At 43.1% G+C, this 23,589-nt stretch overlaps 3 protein-coding genes across 12 annotated transcripts in view; 1 reads left to right on the top strand and 2 right to left on the bottom strand.

Moving 5' to 3' along the window:
• The window catches only part of Fam149b1 (family with sequence similarity 149 member B1), a 41,777-nt gene extending 27,867 nt beyond the window's left edge, over window positions 1-13,910 (top strand). For 6 of the 10 annotated variants that reach the window (XM_055606511.1, XM_055606507.1, XM_055606510.1 and 3 more), the window contains 8 exons: window positions 4,043-4,167; window positions 5,096-5,199; window positions 7,798-8,022; window positions 8,755-8,875; window positions 9,086-9,205; window positions 12,303-12,381; window positions 12,662-12,745; window positions 13,362-13,910. In XM_055606511.1, coding sequence (XP_055462486.1) covers window positions 4,043-4,167; window positions 5,096-5,199; window positions 7,798-8,022; window positions 8,755-8,875; window positions 9,086-9,205; window positions 12,303-12,381; window positions 12,662-12,745; window positions 13,362-13,429 — 926 coding nt within the window. In that variant the 3' untranslated portion in view covers window positions 13,430-13,910. The remainder of the gene's footprint in view (window positions 1-4,042; window positions 4,168-5,095; window positions 5,200-7,797; window positions 8,023-8,754; window positions 8,876-9,085; window positions 9,206-12,302; window positions 12,382-12,661; window positions 12,746-13,361) is intronic. The other 4 variants (XM_055606503.1, XM_055606505.1, XM_055606504.1 and 1 more) reach the window with 4 other exon arrangements.
• Window positions 13,911-15,536: 1,626 nt separating this feature from the next.
• Dnajc9 (DnaJ heat shock protein family (Hsp40) member C9) lies at window positions 15,537-21,303 on the bottom strand. The gene is made up of 5 exons (XM_055606513.1): window positions 19,282-21,303; window positions 18,969-19,109; window positions 18,622-18,876; window positions 16,392-16,478; window positions 15,537-16,063 (listed from the first exon to the last, which is right to left on the bottom strand). Exons 1-5 carry the CDS (start codon window positions 19,459-19,461, stop codon window positions 15,947-15,949), a joined length of 780 nt encoding a protein of 259 aa, XP_055462488.1. The 5' UTR covers window positions 19,462-21,303; the 3' UTR covers window positions 15,537-15,946.
• Window positions 21,304-21,919: 616 nt separating this feature from the next.
• Mrps16 (mitochondrial ribosomal protein S16) lies at window positions 21,920-23,459 on the bottom strand. The gene is made up of 3 exons (XM_055606514.1): window positions 23,298-23,459; window positions 22,509-22,769; window positions 21,920-22,146 (listed from the first exon to the last, which is right to left on the bottom strand). The coding sequence occupies exons 1-3, from the start codon at window positions 23,308-23,310 to the stop codon at window positions 22,019-22,021; spliced, it is 402 nt and encodes a 133-aa protein (XP_055462489.1). The 5' UTR covers window positions 23,311-23,459; the 3' UTR covers window positions 21,920-22,018.
• Between the last annotated feature and the right edge of the window lie 130 nt (window positions 23,460-23,589).

Below are 23,589 nucleotides of genomic sequence, written 5' to 3'. Positions count from 1 at the left end.
AATACCTTATACACCCTTCTGCATGTTTTTTCCACCATGAACGTTAGGTTGTTATGTTTGCCTGTAATAGTCTTCCTTTTGTGCTGTATGGTATTCTATTATATCTACTGCTGATGGTTATTTGGGTAGTTTATGTTTTTCTGCATAGAGTGATGTTAGGAACATCTCCATGTGTCTTTGGGGGAACATACGCACTGGTATGTATATGCATAGATGTGGTAAGTCATGTGATAAACTATGCCAATGTCAGTGGCATCCCCCAAAATTTTCCTGATGTGATTTTTACCTATATACACTCTCACAGATATTGTGAGTTCCAGTTGTCCAACCTTTGCTGTGTTTGATGTTATCTATTTTTACTCCGTTCTGAAACCCAAGAGACCAGGACAAACACTCTTCATTAAGTTACCTGGTCAGGGAAGTGAGAGGGCTTGCAGGTAGAGACGTTTGTGTGCAAGCCTGAGGACCTTGGTTCAATCCCCCAGTTTCATGAGGTGGCAAGAAAGAGCTGACTCCTTAAAGTTGCTCTCTAGCCTATACACACATGCCTTGGCACATGCCAGCCCACCAGCACATGCTCATGCTCACTTCCTCACCCCCTCATAGACAAACGAAATTAAAAAAATCAACTGATTAGCTTGTAGTGGTACACAGCTCCAATCTTAGCACTTGGTGGAGGCAGGAGGATGAGGAATTGAAAGTCTGCCTAGGCTACATAAAACCTAAATTCAGTGAGTTGACTGAAAGGCCCTGAAACAGAGTGAACTTTTGTTTACACAGAATCAGACAAACAGTGAAACAAACGCCTTTCAGGAACAGGTATCCATTCTCATTGCTACTCTGCTCTGCCGTCTAGACTAAAGGAGGCTGTGGACAGCTTGTAAATGAACACCCCTTGTACTCAGTGCACACATAACACGCGCCTTCAGGTCTTTGGGGTAGACCAAGTGTTGTTCTGTTTGTTTGTTTAATAAGAGCAAACTATTTGGCCCTGGAACAAACCAGTAGAGCAACATCTACTGATACAAAAGGAAGAAAGCTGATCAAGTTTGCTTTTGTTGCATGACAAACACCATGACCAAAGGCAACCTGGGGAAGACAGGGTGTAATGTGTCCTCATCTCAGCTCATCATCCGGGAAACCAAGGTAGGAACTGAAGCAAAGGCCATGGAGGAATGCTGCCTGCTGGCTTGCTGTCCATAGCTTGTTCAGCCTGCCTGCCTTTCTTTCTTTTTCTTCCTTTCTCTCTCTCTCTTTCAGGTTGTTTTTTTTTTTTTATTTTTATGCGTACAGGTATTTGCCTACATCTATGTCCATGCCTACCATGTGCATGCAGTGCCTGCAGAAGCCAAGAAGATGGTGTCAGACACAGCCCCTCCCCCCAAGACTGGAGCTATAGACAGCTGTGAGCCATCCAGCATCTTACCCCATTTTTTTAATACACCCCAGATCACCTATCCAGGGGTGGCACCACCCACATCAATTAATCAAAATAAATAAATAAATAACTGCACAGACATATCTACAGGCCAGTCAGGTAGAAGCAGTTCCTCAATTGAGTTTCTCTTTCCAGGTGACTCTAATTTGTGTTGACAAAAACTAATCAGCACAGAGACCAGGTTGCACTTTAGTCATGTGACAGCCTGTTACTCTACATTTTTCTGTAAACTAGAAGTATATAAAACCAAGTAATGTAACCAGTATTTTTTTTTTTAATGTGCATTGGTGTTCTGCCTGCAAGTATGTCTGTGTGAAGGTATCAGATCCCCTGGAACTGGAGCTACAGGCAGTTGTGAGCTGTCCTGTGGTGCTAGGAATTGAACCCTGGCCCTCTGGAAGAACAACCAGTGCTTTTAACCACTGAGCCATCTTTCCAGCCCATAACCAGTTTCTTATCTCTCAAAAATGCAGATGTACATAAAGGATCTCCTTTTCTCCCAGGAGCTTCAGCAATTGCCTGCACAAGGGACTCAGCACTCTACAATCCTAACATGATGCACTTTGGACCAGCCACACAAAAGATACACAGAACTAACTAGAGCACTCAGAGGCTGCATAACTTGTTTGTTGTATTTGTTCTTAATCAAGATGCTCAACTAGGAAGAAAATACTTAGCTTTAAATTATTGTCATGATGCTAACCCTAATTTGCTAATGAGGAAACAAGCTTCCCTGCTGATTGTTTGTGAAAAGATGGACCATCTCTCAATTAGACAGTAAGCCAAATGATGATAATGGAAATGACTTAGAGACACTGAAGACTACAATACTGGTTTCATTCAGAAACATGATTTATCCTCCAGTTCATTTTTAGTTGGGCTTAATATTGAGAAGCACAAAAATCCCAGTTTATGGTGGTGAGGCTCAGAGGAAAAAGGAGCCTGACAACCTGAGGTCAGCCCCCAGAACCCACCTGGTGGAAGGAGCAAGCTGTTAAGTTGTCCTCTGATGCATATACAAGCACGGTGGCACATGTATACACACAAACAAATAAATGTAATACAGCCTGGCTGTCCTGGAACTCACAAAGATCCGCCTGCATCTGCCTCCCAACCACTGGGATTAAAGGCATGCACCACCATTGCCAGGCTGTAATAACAAAAATTTCTAATACCACTTTGTTCTAGAAATACTAAAATGTAATTTGGCAGTTATGACAATAATGATGTGAACATTCTTGAATATATCTTGCCATACATATGTAAAGTTTTCTGTATGCTAGCTAGGCGTGGTTGTGCACACCTGTAATCCCAGCACTGGAGGGAGGCAGAGGCAGACAGATGCCTTTTGAGTTTGAGGCCAGCCTGGTCTACAAAGCCAGTCCAGGACAGCCAAGGATATTCTGAGAACCAGTCTTAAAAAAAATCTGTATGTTTACCAAGGCATGGGAGATTGGTCACTGTTTACTAGATAGCAGTTACCCTAAGTGATGGTGAGTTTGTATGCCCACTACTCAGTGAATTCCTGTTCTCAGTCTTGTCAGTACTGTTCTTCAAATTCTATTATTTTTGTTTGTGTGTAAAAGAATACTTTTGTACATTTTTAAACCAAGGAATAATTTGCATACAGGAAAAAATATCCTTTAGCATTCACTTCAGATTTTTTTTATTTCTTTTTATTTGTGTGTGAACACGTGTATGCACATGTGTATGCTAGTATTGCAGAGGTCCATAGAGGTTACTGGAACCCCTAGAGCTGTGGCTTCAAGTAGCTGTAAGCCGCCTGATATGGGTGCTGGGATGCAAACTCTGGATCCTCTTAGAGAGCAGCAGGCGTTCCTAACTATGGAGTCATCTCTGAAGCCCCAGATTTCCCTCCTAGTTTGCTATTTAACCTTCTACTTACATTTTAGTTTAGAGGCTTTTGTATATTTGTTGTGTTCTCTTAAAAACTATGCTTCTTTCATATTTTGTACTTGCTCATATTTTTCAGGGTTTTTCTTTTGTTTGTTCTGTTTTTTTGAGGAGAATGTTAGGATTACATTCAGTGTCTGTCCATCCCAGTTTTGGAAGTCTTTCCAGAGCTCATAGTGCTGTTCCACTTTCTTTTCTTCAGGGCACTTAGTCTCCTTATAGAAAACGTGATTTTGAACAGTTTCTGGTTTCACTGGCATTGTATATGGGAACTGAGGACAGGATTAATGATCTGAAGGTTCTAAAGTTACACTGTTGAATACAGTAGCCACGAGCCACATGTGGCTCTTTAACTTTAAAGATTGCATTCCATAGCCACAGAAGCCATCCTTTAAGTGTCCTATGGTGTTGTCTCCTATGGTCACATAGGGCAGCACTAATGTAAAACATCTCAAAGGTTGTTATAGATCTTGGCTTTTCCTTCTGCTTGGTACCAGCAGCCGTTATCAGCGTTGGAAATCACTTTAAACTGTACTCTGAGCTTGAGGGTTTGTAACTATGCAGGTGTATGCAGTTGAACGCAGAAGTGAGTGAAGCCTTTCTTAAGACTACTAGCTGCCAGGGAGATTTTCTCTCAGTACTGTACATCAGAAGATACCTATGCATAATAGATCCTGTTCCTTTGCTCAGATGATGAGAGTAATGCTGAAATTACCAGACTGGATTCGGGAAGTCCCTATGTGCTGAACGAACAGCATCCTTTGGTCTTACCTCGAGTGCCGCAGTCCAAGGTGCTGTCTATCACCTCAAATCCGGTAAGCCCTAGAGCGGATTATGAGAACCTGGGACAGTTCTTGCCAGAAAAAGCTTGTTCTGATGTTTGCCTTGGTTGCACTATTTCTGGCGTGGTTCATTAGCAACATAGTTATTTTGAGAGACTGTTTCACTGTGTAGCCCAGGCTGGCCTCAAACTCACTGTATAGCTCAGCCTAGCCTTGAACTCAAAATCCCCCTGGCTCACCTTCTCAAGTGCTGGGATTATAGTTGGTTACAGCTAGTTCTTGAGAGAAAGAGGAAGGAAAGTGTTTTATGGCAAAAGAGGTGGTTAAAGGGCACTGAATGATGGCCACGTTAGAACAACTGTGATTAACCCTTACAAAGCATTGGGAATTTATTAAATAGGGCTTGAGGAAACACATGCCCTGTAGTTCCAGCTACTCACAAGGCTGGCACAGGAAGATTACTTCAAGGCCAGCCTGGGCAACACAGAGAGACACTGTCATAAAATTTTTTAAAGGAAAAAAAAAAAAACCAAGAACAATGAATGATGAAGAAGTAGTGCTCGAGGGTAGTGAATCTGCAGAATTCAGGGTTATGTGCTGATGAAAAGACCAATTACTTTGTACATATTTTTTGTATTGTTCCAAAATTTGCTTGTGACTTCACTATTTAGGTCTTCTTTTGTCTTGTAAGCAATAATAACATTCCCTTTTCCCTATGAGAGTGGCCATTAATTGCTTTCATCTGTATTGATCAGCAATCACTTAGAAATATAAAACAAAACAAAAAAAAAGAACCCTGTTCTCTTGATAGTGCACTTTGGGGGCTACTGGCCAACTGTTCTAAAAGTTAAGGGAAAGGTGGGGGGAATGTATAAATAACCTAACTGGAAACACTAACTGTGCTAACTTTAGCAAATCGAGCAGCTGTCTTCACCAACCAATGTCTGCTTTTGACACACAGATGAGTTTCTGTCAAGCAAGTGGTCATCAGCCAAACGTGAATGGCCTCTTGGTTCATGGGATGCCTCTGCAGCCAAGGAATCTCTCCCTGATGGATAAGCTCCTGTAAGAAGCCCGAGTTTTAATGCACTGTAGAGCTTAAATAGAATGCTGAGAAATAAAGGGAAAGCAGCATCAGTCACCTCCATGCCACCAAGTGGCAGACACATCCAGGGAGGAAAACACTTAAGGGGCAAGATCTCTATGCCTGGGAGCCGGTAACTGGGAAGCAACCTGGCATCTGGCCACATACATCATTTTATGGCTGAGAGTCATGTGAGTGCTACCCAGACAGAGTGCTATACGGCCCCAAAGGAGAAGGCACTTTGATGAGTCTGTGTCTAGGAATTTAGATGATTACAGGGTAGGAAAAATGATGTGTGAAAAGAGTTGGAGATAGGAACGTATTAAATACTTAAGAAGAAGCAGACCATTTTGGTATAGCGGTGTAAGCAGAACTTTAATGCTTTCTGACCAAAGAGATTTGCTTAGAGGATACAGGTGCCCACTACCAATCCTGACAACCTGAGTTTGATTCTGGGGACCTACATGATGGAAGGAGAGAACTGGCTCTCAAGAGCTGTTCTCTGACTTTCATATATGAATACGTACACACAAAGATTTTTGTTTTTGAGACTCTCTGTATAGCCTTGGCAGTCCTGTCACTTGCTATATAGACCGGGTTGGCCTCAACTCAGATCCACCTGCCTCTGCCTCCTGAGTTCTAGGATTAAAGTCATGCAACCACATCTGGCTCACAAAAAGTAATTTTTTAGAACTTCAGTGCTTCCAATCAAAGATCATTGACAAAATTATAGAATTTAAATAGGTCATGGTAAAATCAGTAGAAAAGAACTTACAAAATTAATAAATGTAATCAGGTTATGGATGACTATGAATGTCACATTGGTATTTGTCCCGTTATACATGACCAGTGTAACTGGTGTAATTATGTATGCTGTGTTCTTCAGTTTGTCACCATATGTATTTTTACATAGGTCATTTTTTTAGGACATATAGTCACATTTCTTTTGATTCAATACCTAGAATAAAAAAGATGGCAGGACAGTTGTTTAATTTTTGAGAAACTGTCAAAGTACTTATACCATCAAACAGTCTCACCAGCAAAGCTAGCTTCATCTGGAGAGCATACATTAGGGGCTCCACAGTGTGAGAAAGGAATTGTGCTGCAGCATAAGGAACATAAGAGAAAGGAGTCTATACCCAAGTTCAAGCAAGAGCTATGGGCATCTGTACTCAGCACTAGTGCAGGTCAGGGAGTAAAAAGGACCACAGTAGAGCTCTGCTGCAGATACTCATCTCTCAAGTATCTGTTCCCCACCAGTCAAAGAAGAATGACTGAGGTTAGGAGATGCTGCAGTAATGGGAGTCAAAGTCAGCGCTGAGATTTCAAGCTCAGGAGGTGTGCTTTATGGAAAATATGTGTTTCTTTTGGATTCTGTTTTGAGTGATGGGCCAACTCAAGAGAATGTGGAAGAGTACAGATTTGGAGACTTACAGGTCACCTAGCAAGAGGTAGCTATTGAACTCACAGACAGGAAAGGAGTTGACAGACTAGAATATCGATGGAGAACAGCTAAAGACCATGCCTTTTTAGTTAGAATATATTCAGAGTGAGCCGGAATGAAAAAGGTGGGGGGACCTGAGTAAGTGGTTACTTAGGAAGACCAGAAAGAGCTCCTCTAAATCTCCAGCTAGAGCAAGGGCATTCTCCTTTCCAAATCCTCCAAACACCAAGGCAGTGGGGTACAACCCAGGCCTGGAAGGCTGAGGAGTTAGGCGGCAAAGGCTGACTGCTCAGTGCTTTCACTTTCACTCCATTTTGTCTCCTAGATGTCTTTGATGTGTCAGACTTCGTGGTATCTGCTGTAAAACAAACAGCCCAAACCCACCACCACAGCTATGGAGCACCATTTAGGCGTGCTCATGTCAGAAGACTCATGGAAGAGTTTTGTTCCTTAGTTGCTTATGCTTACAGGGATCTACTAGACTTACTCCTCTGGGCAGCATGTGGCCAGGGCCCTTTGCCTCAGGACCTCCAGGACTGAACTCCACTCCTGTAGGTTCCAATTAGCTCAGCATTTGAAAGGTTTCTTTTTATTTGTGTGTATGAGTGTCTGTTTCCATATGTGTATGTGCACCACGTGTGTGCAGCGTCCAGAGCCCAGAGGAAAGTGCTTGGTCCCGTGCAACTTAGCTCACGATTTCAATATCAGAGTCGGAGCCACACTATGCCTCAATCCGTAACCCCGAGGAAATTCCCTCAGCTCAGAAAGTGCTTCGAATATTGTAGGACTCTGAGTGGGAAGCACTATGTGCCCATCAGCCTGGCTTTTCCTTTAACTGAGCAAGTGACTGTGTGGCAAAGGGATCAAGGGCACTTTCCCAAGTCTCCATTCTAGTAAGTCAGGTACACACCTATAATCCAGGCACTTGTGAGGCCAAACAGAAGGACCTCAAATTCCAGCCTGGCCTACTATCTAACAAGTCCCTATCTTAGAAAACAGCCTCTCATGCCTGAGTCCCAGATAACCTTCTGGAAACCACTTTGCTCTTTTCTTCCCTGAATATCTTAGGCTTTTTAACCTGAACATCGTCTTTCACGTAGTGATTTTCATTGTGGGTTTCTGATTTGGCCATTAGAGATCTTGATGACAAGCTACTTATGAGGCCTGGGTCCAGTTCCATCCTTTCAAACCGAAATTGGCCAAACCGAGCCCTGGAGCTTAGTACGTCATCTTTGTCATATACAACGCAGTCTGCCAGGAGGCGCAACCCCCCACCACGAACCCTTCATCCAATTGGCACAAGCCACTCACGAGCTGGGACACCATGGCCTGCAGAAGAAATCCTCAGAGGATCCTGGGTGTACGTTTCAAATGCAGAATCTCTGAAACTAGTAAAACTAGTAATAATTATGAGAATCGTTATAAAATGAGTTTGAATATAAGATTAAAGCTATGTCTAAAAACAGCAGTCATACAATAGATTGTCTATAGGTTTATATCCAATTTTGTTTTGTTATGTTTTGTTTTTCCAAGACAGAATTTCTGTGGGTAGCCTTTGCTGACTTGGACTCATTTTTTAGACCAGCCTGGCCTCGAATTTAGAGAGATCTGCATGCCTCTACCTCCTGGAGTGTTGGGATTACAGTCATGTGTCACCACACCTGGCTTCAATTCTAATTTTTTATTTATTTACATTTTGGTGAAGCTGGACAGTGGTGGTACACATCTTTAATCCTAGCACTTGGGAGGCAGAGGCAGGGGGATCTTAAGGCCAGCCTGTCTACAGACTGAGTTCCAGAACAGCCACAGCTACAGAGAAACCCTGTCTGGGGGGAAAAAAAAGTTTTAGTGAAATACAAATGCTGGATGAGATCATTCTGTTGATTCAGCTCAATATTTATATTTGTGAAATTTAAGGGAGGGGGGAAAAAAACTCTTTCCAAAATTGCTACTCCTTTTCTGAAAATCCAGGTGGCTTAAAGCTTCCTGAGCACATTAAACTTGGCGGCTTGGTTCACTGAATTTCTCATCACTTTGCCTGTATTGTAACAACTTTGCTTTCCCATCTCGGTCTTGCTGCTGGGATCTGCAGTCCAATGACAGCAGACACACTCTCTAATCCCTCACCAATGACCCTGGGTCGGAACAATCTGCTGCCACCTATTGGAACAGCTGAAGTTGAACACCTGAGCACCGTGGGGCCGCGGGCCACAGTAAGTCTTGGGTCCTGCCTGCCCTTGCTTATTCGAAGCCCTCACCAGCAGTAGTTCTGTAGGACTTACATTGACCTCAAATCACACTGTCCTCTGCCAAAAATAAACCAGGTTCTAGGCCATGGCAGTGGGTACCACAGCTGCTGATGTGGGACAGACGCAGCTTCCAAGGCACTGTTAGCTGTTTCTGTGACTTCATCTCCTCTGCAGAAACCTCACGGTGACCCCAGCCGAGCTCGAAGTGCAGTGGTGGACGAGCCTAACCAGCAGCCCCAAGAGAGGCTCCTTTTACCTGTCTTCTCTAGACCCAACACAACTCAGTCGTTCTTGGTAACGTGCTTCCTATTTATCTGTTTTGGAGGGGTTAGCAGTATCTCAGACAGCCCATGCTATCTTGAACTCTTTCTGCCTCCAGCTCCCAAGTGCTGGAATTACAGGTGATAGCTACCAACTCAGCTCCTATTTGTCTATGATAGTTGAGGAAAGAAGGGGGTTATAGGAGAGGAGTTGGCAAATTTAGGTCTTTTTATCTAGTGGCTTGATTAACTCTAAGAAAAAGTTGGAGATTATAATGATAAAATACAACTCTAGGTATGTCTTCTTGAAATTCTAAGTGGTCCCCAGCCTATTGTTAGTAAAATGCCCTATTCATAAATTAAAATTCCTCAGCAATTTACTCTGAGCATAAGCTAACAAGATAAACTCCACTGCATACCTGGTCAGCCTGACTTTACTGTCTTCTCTGCTCTTGTGGAGTTTACACTTTAAAGTGGTGTCAGACAGAGGACCTGGGATATGAGCTGAGTTGACCCTCTCTCCCATAAGTGTTTTAAATGCTGATACTTGTCTCAGTTACTGTGCACTTACTAGCCCTTTTACTTTTAAGAAAGAATCTGAAAAATTCCTGAGGACTGGGGCCTTGTGACCTTGTACACCTATATGTCAATGCATGGCCCCTACCTCATCTGCTTTGTGGCAGAAGGACTTGTAAAGCATACAAGTCATACATACTAAGCTTACACTTAGTGCTTAACTAGAGATTCCATGTCCTGTTCCAGTTTTCAGAATGGTAGCATTTGTAGTTCATATATCCTAACTTGACCCTGGAACCGTCTTCTACTAAGCAGTGGTGGGAGTTTGCATTTGTTTGTTTCACAGGGCTCCCATAACAAATGACCACAACATAGCCAAAATAACAGAAACTTAATACTGCCAGTTAGAGAAACTGGAAGTTCTCTGCAAGCTCTAAGAGAACTTTCTCGCCTCTCTGTAGCTTCTATGGTTGCCTGCAATGCTTCTGCTGGATGGGCATGTAGTAGGCTAATGCCCTAATAGGTAAGCCCCAGATCCCAGGGAGAGACCCTGTTGGCAAAAAAAGGTAGGAGCTCCTGAAAACCACACCAAAGGGTGGGAATCTGCCGTGTGCACATGTGTGGGTACACACTCACACTGACCATAGACACAAAGAAAAAAAAAGTTGGGGTTAGAGAGATAGTTCAGTGGTTAAGAGCACTACTTTGCTTCCAGAGGCCTCAGGCTTGATTCCCAGCACCTACATGGCAGGTTACAAGTGTCTTTAACTTCCCAGTGAACACAATACATGTACTCAAAATACCTATTACAAATAAAATTAAAAAAAAGATAACAGCCATAGAAGTTTTGGTCCATCTAAAACAATATGATTTCACTTTAACTTACTTACACAAAGAAATGTTTTTTACAAAAACAGTCACATTCACAAGTTCCAAGCTGATGTGACTTTTAAAGGGTACTATTCAACTTAAAACTTCATGAGGTTTGAGTTAGAATAAAGTCACAGAAAAGGCCAAAAGGGAAATGTAGTTGATTCCTAGGATTCAGTGTGAACCTGGGAAAACCTAAGAACATGTTCTGAATTAGTCCCATTAGATTCAGAACATTTCGTAAGCAAAGTTTATGTTTTATGACTATGTTCTTTCCATTCACAATTTAATTTTAGTTGCCTTAGGGGAAAAAATGAACATATGAAAGCACTTCAGTCTCTTTAAAAATTAAATGTACTTTATACAATAAAAACTGCCTGCCTTAACAGTATTTTCCCTATTTGCAATCATTAAAAAAAAAAAAAAAAAAAAAAAAAAAAAGATTAAGTAGCAGTTCAATATAACTAAGAGTGTGAGCTCTGAGCGTTGGGCCTGGTGCTGCTGACTAGAACTTTGTTCCTTGGTGCTTTCATCTAGTCTAGGAGTCAACAAACCTCAGTCCATGAGCTGTACAAGACTACTGCCTGTTTTGTAAGTAAAGCTTTATTGAAGCAGAGGCACCAAGCTCATTTGTCTGTGGTTACTTCTACTTTTTGAACAGCCATGTTACATCATGTGGTCCATAAAGCAATCTGCTAAAGCCTAATCCCCACAGTGTGGTACCTTCATCGGGAAGAAGTTCTAACTCTTAATTCTAGCCTCTCACAGAGACTGTTTTACTTAGGTAGCCCCAGCATGATGCCTCTTTTTAGTATTTACATTTAAAATCCCTTGACATAACTTTGGTATTTTGTTTTGAGACAGTAGGTAGGTCTGGGTGGCCTTGAACTTACGAGCTCTGCCTGCCTCTGCCTCTCTCTCTGTCTCTGCTTGGATTAAAAACATGCATCACCAAAGTCAACTGAATTAACTTTGAAATGTTTGAGTTTCATAAAGCTTAAACGTAAATTGAAAGCTAAAGTTCATCACATGGTGAAATTATAGGTACGCTTCCCTCTCACCAACAGTGTTAGTTCTATTAAAACGGAATGCTATAACATCAGATGGAATTGTCTTGGCCAGCTATGGTGTTGCAAAACTGCAACACAATGATGGTAAAATAAAACATCCTTTTGTATCTAATTGCAGTATTACACCATATGGATTATTTGAAAATGCTAAGATTTTCTTAAATATATATTAAGTTAGCAAATTGCTTTGTGGACATCTAGCTTGCAGTTTTCTACTGGAATTTAACACAGTACCCTCAGGTTGGCAGATGACAGTTTGTCATTGTTAACGGTAAGTTTTCCTCTGTGTCAGTTTGAGTGAGATGTTCCCCACAGTCTATGGCATTTGAACACTTGGTCCCTAGCCAGTGGTGTTGTTTGGGCAGCTTAGGAGATATGGCCTGCCTGGAAGAAGTATGTCACTTCAGGTGTGTGTGAGTTTAAAGATTCCCACCATTGCTAGCTAGATAGCTCTGCTTCCTACTTGCAATTCAAGATGTAGATTCTCAACTGTTCCTGCCGCCATGTTTTTTGTTTTCTTGCTTTGATGGATTAAATAAGCCATTCCTTCTGTAAGTTGCCTTGGTCATGGTGTTTTATCAAAGCAGTAGAAAAGTAACTAATACACTCTGTAAGCCTCAAACAAGACTCTTTTGGGAGAAGCTACATCCTAAGATGCCTTTCCCTTTCTTTTAGCCAGACACTCAGTACCGAAATTCATGTGCATCTGAGTATCCTCATCAGGCCCGACCTGGCAGGGGGTCTGCAGGTACAGGTGGGGCTGTAGTTGTTGCTTTTATTTTCTTTGTTCGTACACATCTTCCTTTCCTGCAGACTTGTCTATATTTAGTTGTCCCTCCCTCATCTATGTAAATCATCTTAGCATCATTTTGGAAGATGGGTGTAAAAAGGCTTGCTGCCCAAAGCCAAAAAGTTCCTGATTTTTGGTTTGTTTTTTTATTAACAAGCAGATTAATCTTTAAGATAAATTATTATGTTTTGGTGTGGGGGGACGGTTATGGCTCAGTGGTTAAGAGTACTTGCTGTTCTTCCAGAGAACCTAAGGTTCCGAATATCCATGTCAGGCAACTCACAGCCACCAGTTTCAAGAGATCAGACTCCCTCTTCTGGCCCCACAGGTACCTGCATACATATGACATAAAACTCACAGGCACACATACATATACATTTTTTTGTTTTTGTTTTTCAAAACAGTTTCACTGTGTAGCCTTGGCTGTCCTGGAACTCACACTATAAACCAGGCCTCAGACTTATAGAGATCACCTGTCTCTGCCTCCTGAGTGCTAGAATTAAAGATGTGTGCCACCACTACCTGGCACATCTTAGTTTTTAATGAGTGGGTTTTCAAGCAAAACTAGGCTACAGTTTTGGTTCTCTTTGACTTTTGTTTTAAGACAAGAGTCTCAGCTGTTCAGCCCTGAAAGCCCTGGAACTCACTATGAAGACCAGGCTGGCCTTGAACTCACAAGATATTCTCCTATCTCTGCCTCCAAAGTGGTGAGATTAGAAGTATATGCCACAACACCCAGCTTGCTTTCACTACTTAGACGATAATAGTTTTCCAGTAGGGTAAACTATTTAAACATGCCTTGGTGAATATATACTTAAGACAGTGTCCAAATTTAAAGCACATGTAGTAATTTATACAAAAGTCTCTAAGACATGAACTGTGATGTTTCTTACCAAATACAGACTGTTTACTAATGTCATTCTGTGCAATTCTGTGTCTGGCAGGTCCTCAGTCACATGGGTCTACAAAACCTCAGAGCAAAGGTGGACCCATCTCTAGAGCCAGGCAGTGACCAACCACAGGGCAAGTAAGAAACTGCAAGGCCGCAGCACATTATAAATGCATGAAGGCTTCATGCACCAGCACTCGGGCACTGAATGATGCAAAGCTCTGACAAACAGCAGCTTGGACCATCAAGAGTTATCTAAGAAACACTACAGATGCCAAAGGCTGCATGGGCAACTGTTCTGTGTCCAGTTACTATCTTCTTCCAGCTTTAGTTACCCTATTCCATGGGGCAGTAAAGATTGTACCCAAAGACGCAACAATGAAAAACCACCCCAAATCACTGCTCATGTTGTCTGTAAACAATCACCAGTTTAATTCTTATACAACTCAGTGAGATTACATACACACAGATGATTCAGATCACTGGCTTCAGAATATTTCTGCTTTTATTAATTTCTGGAGAACTGTACTTAGTTTTAACCTATTTTTAGAAGAAAGTGCTGCCAACAATCTGAGATATTCATCAAATAAATGTCATTCCTAAACTTTTAAGTTCTTTATTTTGTATGCTCATACGCATGTGGTCAGAGGACATCGGTCTCAGGGTAGGCACCTTTACCTGCCAAGCAATCTTGCCAGCCAAGCTCTCTCTTTCAAAAGCAGAATGAAAGAAGAGCTAACTACAGGTATCATTATGGGTACAAAATAAGGTAAACTAATCCGTTTCTTTTTCCTAAGACAGCCTTACATGCCTACTTGACATCAGGGCCTTTTGTGTGTTCATGCTTGTGCAATTGTGTGCATGCATGTGCAAGCCAGGTCACTGGGTATCCTTCCTGTTTCTCCACCTCATTTTTTGAGACAGTCTCTCACTGAACTTGGGTTCACTCATGCATGTAGCACCAATAACAGAGATTTGTCAGTAGTGGGGATCCAAACTCAGTTTTTATGCTTTACCACTGAGCCAGTTCTCCACTCAAAGAGGAATGAAGTTGGGGAACATCATGTTCCTCTAGTTCCATGACCAGCTTCTCAAGGGCACTAGGAACACAGTAATTGTGTTAATTCTGGCTTGAGTCTGTCTTATGAAATCACCACTTGACTATTGCCTTAGTTCTCACACCACTTTGACATTACTAATTCTCAAGGTGGCTAAATTCAAATGGTTGTCTATTGAAGGTGACGTAAATTATTATAAGTTTGTATGCTATCAAATAGATGCTTCAAGTAACCCACACTGAATTATATTTTAATTAAATACTTCTAATATGCTTGTGATCACAAACTAAATATGTAATGTGTAAATATGTAATGTAACCTTAAACTATAATGCTCAGTAGGAAGAGGCTCATTTCATACACGATGCATTTGACTATATTAGTCTACAAATCAATCACTACAAATATGTCACGTATTGCAGTGACTATCTACCAACTCAAGGTATAAATGAAAATGTGTTCCCACAAAGCCTTACAATCAGATCTACATGGGTGGCCTTTCTAAACGCCCCAGGTCACTTAGCCTAGTTCCTCACCCTTTTACGTGTATCCCCTCAAAGCTAATTAGTATTCATCTTCAAAAACCTGAGCATAGCTGGGCGGTAGTGTCGCTCACTTAATCCCAATACTTGGGAGGCAGAGGCAGGCAGAGCTCTTTGAGTTCAAGGCCAGCCTGGTCTACAGAGCAAGTTCCAGGACAGCCAGGGCCACACAGAGAAACCTTGTTTTGAGAAAATTAAAAACCCACATGAGTATAGTAGGTCTACATAGCAAATCCCAAGCTAACCAGAGCTACACAATAAGACTCATCTGAAATAAACCAAACCAAACAGATCCAAGATATTAAAAAAACAAAACAAAACCCTGCTGTACTTAATACATCAGTTTAATGAGTTCGGATCTCATTCTTACAGATGACAAGCTCAATGAAATGACTAACCCTGTGCCCTGCAAAGACAACTACAACAGCCGTCTGTGTTGAAGCCAGCCTATCTGTTGCAATACAAGTAGATTATGTCCTTTAAAACACTGATAATGCACTAGACCTTTTCATTTTTTTCTTTATCCATATACAGTCTTACAAAAGAGTTTGCAGTAACATAAACACCCACATCTCTAACTTCAAGGACCGAATACAAAAGCTAACAGTCAAACAAGAAAAGAGGATCTGTGTAAGATTAAGACCAAAGCACACTAGCATTTATTTAAAAGATAGCTGTTCAGCAAGTGTTCTGAGGGTGTTCTCCATAGGTAGAGTATCTCTTTAGTGCATGTACATCAGCAAAAGCAGTCCACAGAAACCAATATTCTAGATAGAGCTCCCTGAGCAGAAGGTCCATGGAAGCAAATATCAAATCCACCCTCCCAACCATCACTGCTACAAACCCTTCATGTGAAGCCCTGATACAATGTCAGGTGAATTCTAGGAAATACTAAGAACAGGGTGATGACACCTGCTTGGCTTAGGTGATCCATGTTTTAATGCAGGACAACTTCTCTCAAAGGTTAGGCTAACAGGTGCCTTCCACCTTGTCTACCACAGCACCACTGACACAGAAGGACCCATGAAGAAAAAAACTCCTTTATTTCTTTTCCTTTTTGAGAGCCGTTCTTTTACCTCCTTTGGAAGGTTTGCAGTATTTTGCTTCCATCTCAGCCAGAAAATTGTCCATTTCCTTTTGCCGATCTTTTTGTCTGCTCTGTTTGAGAAGTTAAAACACAGCTTTCAAAATGTGACACTGTCCACTGAGACAATTTCACAGCTAGGAGGGTTGGGGGTAAAGAAGGGTCACCAATGACTAACAATGGATACGGACGCTCTCTGGAGTGGAACACTAGTGACAACTCCACAACTTGGAGGAGGGGAAATTACTGAATTCTCAAAAACAAAAAATATGGTATATGTTATGTGTAATTGTACCCTAAAAGAAAAAAACAAAAACCAAAAAACCACCAGAACATATTCTAAGCAGTACACATAGTAAAAGGGGCCTAAGGAAGCCTGTGGGAGGAGACTGCCTCCTTTACCTGGATTAGTGCTTTCAGGTTATCCACTCCTTCCTCCAGGCCCAGCTCCTTTCTGCTCAACTCTGCTTCTTTAGCCTCTTCCTGGGCCTAAACAGAAACTTTGATCAGCCAAGAAATAACAGAACTACTCCCTTTTTTCCCCATAAAGAAAATGTTAAGACCCCCTTCTAGAACTGGAGTTATATGAATAAAATTATACATGGTTTCATTAGAAGGCAACACACACTACTCAGGGGAAGCACCCTAACTCCAATAAACCCTTCTGTTTTGTTTCCAACTCTACTTCCTAGAGAGCACAAGTACTTTGGCATCACAAACCATATGGTTACACAAAGGAAAAAACCTACTAGGTGAACTGGAAGGGTCACACAGGCAGGGATAGCTTCCAAAGGGATGCCAGGTACCAGGCACCTCAGAATCTTCATCTAAAACTCCATTTTATACACAGCACTGGCAACAGCTTTGTGAGCTGCTGTGATTTAAAGGCTTTCTCTGGAGCTGGTTAGCTGGCTCAGCGGTTAGCAGCGCTTCTCGCTCTTCCAGGGGACATGCCGAGCGCCCACATCAGGTTGCTTATCACTCTAGCTCCTGGGAATCAACAGCCTCTTCTGGCGTCCGTGGGGCCCACACTCATGCACACACAAACACACTTGCGTACACAAATAAATGTAAAATGTGTTCTATGAGTAGCACATTTTAAAATAGCAAATTCAGTTTTAGCCTTTACCTGATTTCAAAGCTGCCTTCATTTAACAAAATTTGCCAAAATACTACAAGAACACCCAAAGGCAGCAACAGTAATAATATGAAGCTCTACTCCTTGCAAAATTTCTATGTAGCAAAAAATTACATTAATACTGTGAATAATAATAGGGATCTTGTTATTCCAGAAGAAAAACAATTTGTTTTATTCTCAAAATTCAGCATCCCTTAATCCCCTTACACTGGTTATACATCTTTCAAGCTGTCATTTCCCCTCAAACTATAAGATTCTCAAACTAAAATCCTGATAGACTACAGCTGTTCAGTTTTACCTGAAATGACTAACAAGTGGGTATGGCTCTAAGCAGATGTAGCCAATAAACAAAAGAACTTTGGTATCTTCTCCCTTCTTCCCTCAATGCAACCGACATGGCAGTCTTTAATTGGTAAAGCAGATCCTTCAACTCACCCCAAACATAAAGGTCAGTTTTTCTCTCTGCATGTTCTTGTATCTAAACACTCCAGGTCTTTGCCCATCCATTTGAGACACACAAAAGACAACTCAAGTATCCACCAAACACCTAAAACCTGCTCTCCTGGGGAGCGCTAATTGTGAAAGTCATGATGAAGCAACTGTTGCTTTAACAACAATCCAAGGTAACGTTTCCAAAGGGCATATGAAGAGAGGCTTCCTACCTTGAATACTTTGGCCATCATCTCCACCAAACCTGGTTTAACAGGGGTATGAAAAATTACAAAATCCCAATTCTCAGCAAACACATGTTCCTCAGAGCACGGCACAAAGACTCACCTCAAGTATGCTTTAAGAAATCAGACGGGGGCTGGAAAGACCATCCAGCAGTTACACAGAAACCAGAGTTGTCAGATCCCTGGGAGCTGGAGCCACAGACAGTTGTGAGCCACCTAGCCTTGGTCCTGGAAATTGAACCTGGGTCTCTGTAGGTGCAGTAGTACACGCCCACTGAGCCATCTCTTTAGCCCCTTACTTTATTTTTTTTTCCAAATAATTATATATGTTTACAGGATTAAAAGAAAAAAATCTATTTTTTCTCCTCTTCTGGGCAGTTTTGGAGATTTAGGGACCTACCACACAGACAACCTAGACAACCAATGCAGCACTGATCCACATACCACAGCTTGACTTCAAAAGTAGCAATTCTCCCAAGTTAGCCTCCTCAATGCTCAGTACTAGTAGCACCACCACAACTCGCTGGCCATTCAACACTTTTAACAAGACAGTCACTGCTGCTCACCAACCACACCTGGACCACAGCTGTACCTAGGATCCCTACAGAAAAGCTACAAGGACTCCCAAACAATCCATAAAGTGAAATCATTTTCAGCACAACATAGCAAAACAAACAGGGTTTGCTTCCTGATCATCTAGTCAGATCAGCGCTGCTGGTCAAGCAGCTCCTATTTCAGCAGTTTGTTCCCTTCGTTGTAAATACGCCAAGACCCCTTTTTGAAGCAGCTCAGATATGTTACAAACAGCATGCAAACTTACCCTCCTTTTCCTTGCAGTCATCTTTTGTTTAGACTCTTTAACGAAGGCTTTGTAGGATGGAACCTCTTTGGCATCGATAGCTTGTTGAATGATGTTTCTTATCCTGGGCTCATCTGTGTATTGCACACAAAGCACAGACTCCATGATCTGATCCATGTCACCCTTGAAGTCCAGGTACGCCTGCTTAATATCGTTTAGCTCTTCTTCCGAGCCTTTGTATGTCTTTTCAAAGGCTTGAATGTCCTCTAGCGTTATCTAATGACAAGGAAGATTGTTTTAACTTCGCCATTGTACTTGTGAACCGAACGATGGGAATTAGAGCCAATTTGACTTTTAGAGCCCTTTACCTTTTTAAAGAGTAACCGCCAATACGCATTCCAGTCTCGATCTTGATTGAGGCCAGCAGAGTCCTCGTCCACTGTCCCCTGTTCATCATACACTGCTCTCTGCTCCTTGTCACTCAGAACCGTGTAGACTCTCCCCAAGATCTGCAGGTAGAGAGCATCCAAAAGTCACCCTGAACCTCTCACTGAAGCCGTGCGGCTAGAGAAGCTTTAAAATACCAGGCCGAGGATCAGCAGTGCGCTGTCCCAAAGGTGGGGGGGCCCCAAGAGGGCGGGGGAAGTCCGGGTGGCCGTCCGAACGCGGGCCCACAGCTACCTGGAAGCGGCGGGTGGCGTCCTCTTTCTGGTTCTCGTCCACACGGTCCGGGTGCACTTGCAGGGACACTTTGTGGTAGCCGCGCCGGACCTCGCCGTCGGAAGCCTCGCGCCGCACGCCCAGCACCCGGTAGAGGTCTGCGGTGCCGAACACCTGCTCGCACAGCTCCAGCAGCCCCATGCCGGGGGAGAGGCTGCCCCGCCAAAGTCGCGAATCCGTACACACAGCGGCTCCGTCAGCCCGCCGCCTTTTCCCGCCCAAAAAGCCCTGGGCGCCTGCGTCACAGGAGGCGCACCGGGGGCGGGGCCAGTCACGCTTTACGGCAGCCGCAAACGGCACCCGTTCTCACCAGACAAATAAAATACGGCCCTCAGCGGGTGGATGGCGGCGTTTTGCGGAGCGGAAGCACGCCCTTCTGACCTGCACTTCCTTCATGTGCTCTGCGCAGAAGCTCAATGACACGTGAAAGTATGTAACAGACCGAAAGTTTTCCCAATAGAAGGCGGTTCCTTGGGCAGGCGAGGATACGCAACAGGTTGGAGCACTTGCAGCCATACCTGACGAGCTCCGGGACAAGTAGGGTTGAACCAACACACACTCACTGTCATACAAAGTAAGTTAAATATAATACAAGTGTTCATGTAGCAGCGTTGGGAAATTTAACATGCTCAACCTAAAGGTTAATGTGTGTGTGTTCAAAGATCTTCAAAGCAGTACAGGCTTAAATGACTTCTGGGAAGAATCCCTCAGTCTCTGCAGGAAAAAAAGCCTATATCCAACAAAATGCAGAAAACTTTTAAGAATACTTTTTATCTCATAGGATGTAGATCTTTGACAGCACAAAATTAATCCCACTCATCTGCTCCAGTCACTTTACACTCAGCCTCTCATTTTAAACAAAGCTAAAGTCAGTCCCTGTCCATCTGTCAGAATCCCCTCATAACTGAAAGAAAACCAGCAGCCACAACCTCAGAATGTGCATTAGCTAGTAACTATTCTCAGAATCCAGATAATAAGACAGGCCAGAGCACTAGCAGGCCTTAGAGGCTTCTCTATAAACTCCCAGTACCTTAGGCTTACTGTAGAAATTAAAACATGTGACATGTGAGCCATGCCTACAGTTGTAGAATCCTGTTGTGGTGGGACAGGTGTTAGATTTTTTTTTCATACAGCCTATCATTTACATACCAAACTCATTTACATACCTAAACACAACTCTATCACTGACTTTCTTCTGTGTATGATATATGTATGTGTGCTGAGTTAAAGCGGGCATGTTCACACATGTGGAGACCAGAGAACAGTCTTAGCTGTCAGTCTTTACTTTCTACCTCATCTGAGACAGGGTGTCTTGGGTTGTTTTTCCACTGTGCACACCCACTAGCCTGTGAGTGTCTGAGGACTCCTTTGTCTTTCCCTCCCATGTCCCTGTAGGATGCTATTGCAGATTCTTTGCTTCCTGTCCAGCTGTTTTACATGTGTTCTAAGGACTCAGCATCTCAGAACTGCATGGTAAAGCACTTTTAACCCTGAGCCATCTCCTGGACCTCTATCACTGACATTTAAAGTAGACCTTGGAGTCAGTGCTGATGGTGTACACCCTTAATCCCAGCATTCAGGAGGCAGAGGCTGGTGGATCTCTCTGTAAGTTGGAGACCAGCCTGATCTACAAATCGAATCCAGGACAGCCAAGGCTCTGTTATATTGAGAAACCCTGTCTCAAAAAAAAAAAAAAAAAAACAAACTAGGTAGAGACAGGTGAATCTCTCTGGTTCAAGGCCAGCCTGGTATAGAAAGGCATTTTCTTCTTTTTCTTTACAACTAAAAACATTTTCAAACCGTACTTGATAAAAACCTGAAGAAAGACATTGACACAAGACAGCCTGGGCTATTACACAGAGAAACCCATCTCAGAAAAACAAAAACAAAAGTAGGTGCATGCCTGTGATCCCAGCACTCTGGGAGGCAGAGGCAAGCGGATCTCTGTGAGTTCAAGGCCAGCCTAGTCTACAAAGTTAGTCCAGGTTAGCCAAGGCTACATAAAGACTGTAAAAAAAAAACAAACTGTCTCTAAAAAAAAAACAAACAAAATCCAAAAAGCTCCAAAGCAACTTTTATAACCATCTTTGTAAACCTGAGATCATGAGTCAAGAGAACAATATAAATCCCACTAACACAAAGAATAAACAAGGCAACTGTCTTCTTGAGCTGGTTAATCACTTGGGATGGTCCCAAGTGATTAACGAAATATTTGGACCAGGTATAGTATATATACTTGTAAATCCCAGCACTCAGAAGACAGTCAAGAGGACAGCTGAAAGTTCAAGGTCAGTCTGATCTATATATCACATATAACAAGCTCCACAACAGCCAAGGTTGCAGAGCAAGAACCTGTCTTAAAATATTTGAATGGGCCAAGCACATTTCTGGTTGAGGGCTTTGAAGCAGGAAAGTACTGGATGACTGCAGATTGTAAAGTTGCCCATGTGAACAGGGTTTAACCCAAAGCCCAACCCTCCCTGTACCCATTGACTGTCACAAGATAAGGCAGGAAAGCCTAGCAGGTATCTACACCCAGTTCTAAACATCAGACATAAACAAATTTCTGCCTGACACCTGCTCAGGCTATGCTGGAAGATTGTGGCTAGGAAAACTCCATTTATTGATCCTCAAACCCAACACAAAACTCTACTGGAGAGTTCTGCAGGCCCTTCAGCTGTGTTCACTCAAGTCAGCTCTATTCTGTTTCTCTGGACTCTGATTCTGCTTTCTGAGACGCTAAGAGGACTTCCCGTGCTCTCTTCCGCCGAAGTCTCTCAGCATTGGTGATTATCATCGGATGCAGGGGGTAAAAGCCAGAAAGACCTAAAAAGCAACAGGATTTTCGTTAAAATATTGCTTTGCAGAAGTCTGCTTTCCAGAACTAAAATCCAATACAGTATACACTGTATCCAATACAGTATACACAAGAAATAGGCTCCTGGCTTGCCAATTTTTTGCACAAAATCCCAGTCACCTGGAGCCTTTTAAAGGAGTACATAAATGTGTATTGGGGCAAAGGGTGGGGGGGGGGGAATATCCAGATTTAAAAATGGCAATTACATCACTTCAACCTTCCACTCCTGTCCAGAGCAGCCGCGAGGGAATGAAAATCATTCTTCTCCATTATCCTAGAGTTGGCCCCTGTATGAAATCCCTTAAATTATCTAGGCTCAGAGATAGTTTACCCAGAAGTTTCTCCATAGGCTTAGAGAGCTGAGCTCCACAGCCAATCCAATGGCGAATCCGGTCCAGGTTGAGGGCAACCAGTTTTTCTCCGTTAGTGTTGGGCAGTGGATCGTAGGAGCCCAGCTGCTCCACAAAGCGGCCATCCCTGGCACACTTGTTGTAAGCAGCCACAATGCGATAAAAAGGCCGGTTGGTGCAGCCACCCAAAGCAAGGCGTATGGTTACGTGGCCTCCATGGTAGGCTTTGCAGAAAAAGGTTGCTGTAGAGAAATAACTGGTTAGGACGCAAAAACAGAGGACTCAAAATAGGTCCTATAAAGTAAAGGCACAATTCCTCCTTCTACTGCAGTGTTCTCACTTCCAATCTATTCCATCCGGCTTAGGTACCATCTTGTCTGTGAAACTCCCTTTAACCACTCCAGACAGGACATATTTTTTTCCTAAATCCGCGTAACACAGACCTGCCATTTGCTAAGCTGTGACCCTGTCATACCTTTAGGTGCTTCGTCTGCAAAACGGTTTCTACGATTTTGTGGTAAAAACTAAGAAGAGAGGCTGAGCATGGTGACGCACACCTTTGACCACAGCATATCTGGGAGGCAGAGGCAAATGGATGTCTAAGTTCGAAGCCAGCCTGTCTTTACCAGTTCCAGACCAGCCAAGGCTACACGATGAGACCCTGCCTAAAAGCAAAACAGACGGAGAAGAGGCTCGGTTGTAAGGCAGTACGGCCGCGCCTAGCCCAGGCCGCCTCAGCCTGCACCCGCCCTGAAGCCCCGTGCACTCACTGAGGTGAACCATGGTGCAGCGGCGGCGTGCGGCTCTCCGGCTGTCCCCCCGCACAAACAAACCCCTCCGAGCCTGAAGCCTGAAAGAGCGCCCTCAAAGGGCCGCGCAGACACACACCGGAGAGCCCTTGCGGAAGCGGCCGGCCGCTCGCCCCGCCCCTTCCGATTTCTCTTCCTCTGCGTGCCGGAAAGCTACAAGGCTCCGGGGTCTGTCGACTGCTGCGGAAGAGGTGTGTCTGTGTGCTTGGGGTAACTGGATGTGTTTAGCTTGAGCTACTGTGGCTGCGGAGTG

Source organism: Psammomys obesus, unplaced genomic scaffold (assembly GCF_907164565.1).
Source record: "Psammomys obesus unplaced genomic scaffold, mPsaObe1.curated_primary_1811, whole genome shotgun sequence".
Lineage (NCBI taxonomy): Eukaryota > Metazoa > Chordata > Mammalia > Rodentia > Muridae > Psammomys > Psammomys obesus.
The sequence above is the reverse complement of the archived record's forward strand: the minus strand, read 5'-3'. Positions and strand labels throughout refer to the sequence as shown.